General features: G+C 36.4%; 1 protein-coding gene across 1 annotated transcript; it reads right to left on the bottom strand.

Annotated features, from left to right (window-relative positions):
• Positions 1 to 326: 326 nt before the first annotated feature.
• LOC146615784 (trace amine-associated receptor 13c-like) lies at positions 327 to 1747 on the bottom strand. Its single transcript, XM_085373824.1, has 2 exons — positions 1575 to 1747; positions 327 to 1140 (listed from the first exon to the last, which is right to left on the bottom strand). The coding sequence occupies exons 1-2, from the start codon at positions 1745 to 1747 to the stop codon at positions 327 to 329; spliced, it is 987 nt and encodes a 328-aa protein (XP_085229950.1).
• Positions 1748 to 3430: the final 1683 nt, after the last annotated feature.

Raw genomic sequence — 3430 nt, 5'->3', positions numbered from 1 at the left:
TTTTAGTCTGTAGCTCTGCTCTAAAAGAACGTACGTACCTGGCCCCGCCTACTATCCTCGGAAACGTAAAATGATTGGCTAGAATCTAAAGTGTATCACAGCTCAGGAAAAAAAAGCACCGAAATAAAGCACCGAAATAAAGCACCGAAATGTGCGCTGCTTTTCGGTCTGGTTACTACCGTTTATGTCAGAACCGGTGCCATCATGGCACCGGACACCGGTACCCATCCCTATATATGACTGACATAAAATGGTGCTTACAAACCAAAAAAATCTAACAGCTGAAAATAATGACAAAAATTAGTTGGAGAAGAGTTCAGAGTCTTTTATAGTATGTTGGCCTCACAGGAGTTATGCTTGAAGACCTGCAGAGTGACAATAAGTTTAACAGCATTTCTAAACCAGGGGTAAAACAAGGCATAGATCAAAGGGTTTAGACAAGAGTTAATGTAAAAAATAATGATAACAGTAGATGCAGATGGATCATTGACCACATTTTCTTCAGCAAGATAATAGCAGTAAAATGGAGAGTAACATGACAGAAACACAACTACAAGAACCCCCAGAGTCCTGGCTGCTTTCAGCTCAGATTTCTTTGCTTGATTGCTTGAATGCTGAAGTGTGACAGATGTAACATGAGAGCGCATGGCACGAGCTTGAGACACAGCCGCCACAAATACTCTCATATAAAGAACTATGATGACAGAAACCGGAACAATAAAAGATAAAAAAAGGTCAATAATCCCTGCAATATCACTGCTGACAAACATACACTCTCCGTAGCAGGAATTATACCTGCCCGGTTCAATCAGGATATTCTTTATATAAAGACTCCAGTAGAAAATAGCATAAAACCAACATAAGCACACACTGAGTTTGGTTCGTTTCACAGTAATTCTGGTGTGGTAATGCAAGGGGTCACAAATAGCCACATAACGATCAACTGATATTAGAACTATGTTCCCTATTGAAGCACAGATAATGTTGCCGGTCAGATACCAATAAACAGAACACATAAGATCACCAAGTACCCAGCAGGTCGTGCTTCTTAATATTTCTGCTGGCATCAACAGAAGACCCACAAGAAAGTCTGAGACAGCCAGAGAGAGGAGGACGATGTTACTTGGTGTGTGAAGTTTCCTACAAAGAGAAAAAAAAAAGTAATTCATCATTTCAAAAGGTCTTCAGTAAAAATTCCATCAGTGAAAAAGTCCTATTAATAAGGCATGATTCAATCGAGGCAAATAAAATATTTCAGTTGTGATTAAAATACACCAAGAACATGCAAAATTGATTCCACTCATCACTAAGCAATTTCAGTTTGAAGTGTCTGAAGTGTAAGATTAGGATGAAAATAAGACTGCTGATAGCTGCACTGAAAATGTTTTGTCAATCATGGTAAAACCATCTTAGTGAAAATGTTTCATTATTAAGACATGAAGAAGCCTATTCAACTTAACAGTGATAACTGAGACAAAGATATTTATTTATCTAACAAAACGAAAGTAAAAATTAAAAACAGAGATATTTATCAGTTGCATTTCATTATTGTCAATAAAAAAAATCATCTGTGCCTGAAGTGGGAGACTGAAATGATGACGAGAAGGTTTAGAGCAGCAGTGAGCAGAGAGATACAGGAGAACACAATGTTCAGCAGCACGGCTTTCGACCAATGAAGTGTCGGCTTTCTGCAGGAATTGTTGAGAAATTGTGGAAAACAAAGCGCGGGCACTTTCTGTATCTCCATTAGGCATGTCCAGCTCCTGCTGCTCTGTGATCAGAGCCGTAGGGTGGATTTATCAACCCCCACTCCAATCCCCTCGTCTTCACTCACGTACACACACGCGCACACAAACACACTGTCCCTCCTATTTCTTTGCGCACAATCGGCACTTCCACTTTGTCAGACTCACTATGTCACGCAAAGCGTATTAATGTCTTCTTTATTTGAACTATTAAAACCAGTCCTACAGCTTGTCACTACAGAAGTTGTCATGGTTTAATATCTTCTTAATACACAAGGGTCACAATTATTAATCAGCTTCAAACCATATTCTTTTTTAATAATACTAATCGGAGGTAATTCTCTTTTTTTTTTTTTAAGTGTATTTACCACAGATGCTGATGGTACAGGGCTAGAACAGCAACTTTGTTAACCAACTATTTCTTCATATCCATTTGCTTTAACTTTTCTGGTAAAAATGACTGTATTGGGTCCAATGATGAAATGGGAAAACAAGTCCAACAACATGCAATCAGTCTGCTATTAGTTTTTTGACAAGACAAGGTTTCATTGGCACTTTCATGCAGTCTGTTTGCTATGATACTGTACTTATTTCTGATAAATCTTGATTGATTGATTGATTGATTGATTGAATCTTTATTTTGAACATGTTGAAAAAGTATAAAAAAAAATAGAATTAAAAGAGACAAATGAACAAAGCAAACAAAAGGAAAACGAGCAACCACAACTCCAAATAACGTCCATGTTCAAAAAGGAGCAGGAAGAAGCATAAGCTTATTTAATCCCACCCCTTTTCCACTATCTAGTATCAATAGACTACAGAAATACCTCCTTGCAATTACATTATATGTTATGTGTAATTTTTTTTTTTTTTTTTTTTTTTTAAATATATACACATATATGTTTCTATCTATCCATACATACGTATATACACACATACGCACATATACACATTTTCAATAACCCCATTAACACCTCAAGGATACACAGCCTACAATTATATATATATATCCATACCAACAAACCCGTGCATGCGCACACACATGAAAATATTAGACAAGAACACCCTATCAAATCTCTACCTTTTCCCTGTACCCTGTAAAAACCATATCCTTAAACCGCTTTTTAAACTGCGCCATGCTTGGACATTGCTTCATATCTTTACTTAGTCTGTTCCACAGCTTCACTCCACACACAGAGATGCAAAAACTTTTTAATGTTGTACGGATACGAGGATGTTTTAAATTTAATTCCCCCCTCAAATTGTATCCCCGTTCCCTTTTAGAAAACATTTTTAGAATATTGTCAGGAAGCAGGTTATTTATTGCTTTATATATAATTTGTGCTGTGAGAAAATGAACCAGATCTGTGAATTTTAGAATTTTTGATTTTAAGAATAGTGGATTTGTATGATCTCTGTAACCAGTTTTATGGATTATCCTTATGGCCCTTTTTTGTAATATAAAGATTGATGATAGCGAACATTTGTAAGTATTGCCCCAAACCTCTGCACAGTAATTCAAATACGGTGCAATCAGGGAACAATAGAGAATGTGGAGTGATTTGTGGTCCAGAATGTGTTTTACTTTACTCAAGATTGAGACACTTCTTGAAATTTTGTTATGTATATGATTTATATGAGACTTCCAGTTTAATTTATCATCTATAATCACACCAAGAAACTTA

The sequence above is a fragment of the Diplotaxodon limnothrissa genome, linkage group LG16, assembly GCF_057381915.1.
Source record: "Diplotaxodon limnothrissa isolate DT_005_m linkage group LG16, D_limnothrissa_male_GT1.1, whole genome shotgun sequence".
In the NCBI taxonomy this organism is placed as follows: Eukaryota; Metazoa; Chordata; class Actinopteri; order Cichliformes; family Cichlidae; genus Diplotaxodon; species Diplotaxodon limnothrissa.
Note: the sequence above shows the minus strand (reverse complement) of the source record. Positions and strands in the feature narration are given on the sequence as shown.

Excerpts from the sequence above, each read along its gene's own strand:
- LOC146615784 (XM_085373824.1), bottom strand. The coding sequence starts at position 1,747 with ATGGAGATACAGAAAGTGCCCGCGCTTTGTTTTCCACAATTTCTCAAC. Across the intron at positions 1,141-1,574 it reads ATTTCAGTCTCCCACTTCAG|GAAACTTCACACACCAAGTA; the intron begins GCACAGATGATT and ends TTCTCTTTGTAG.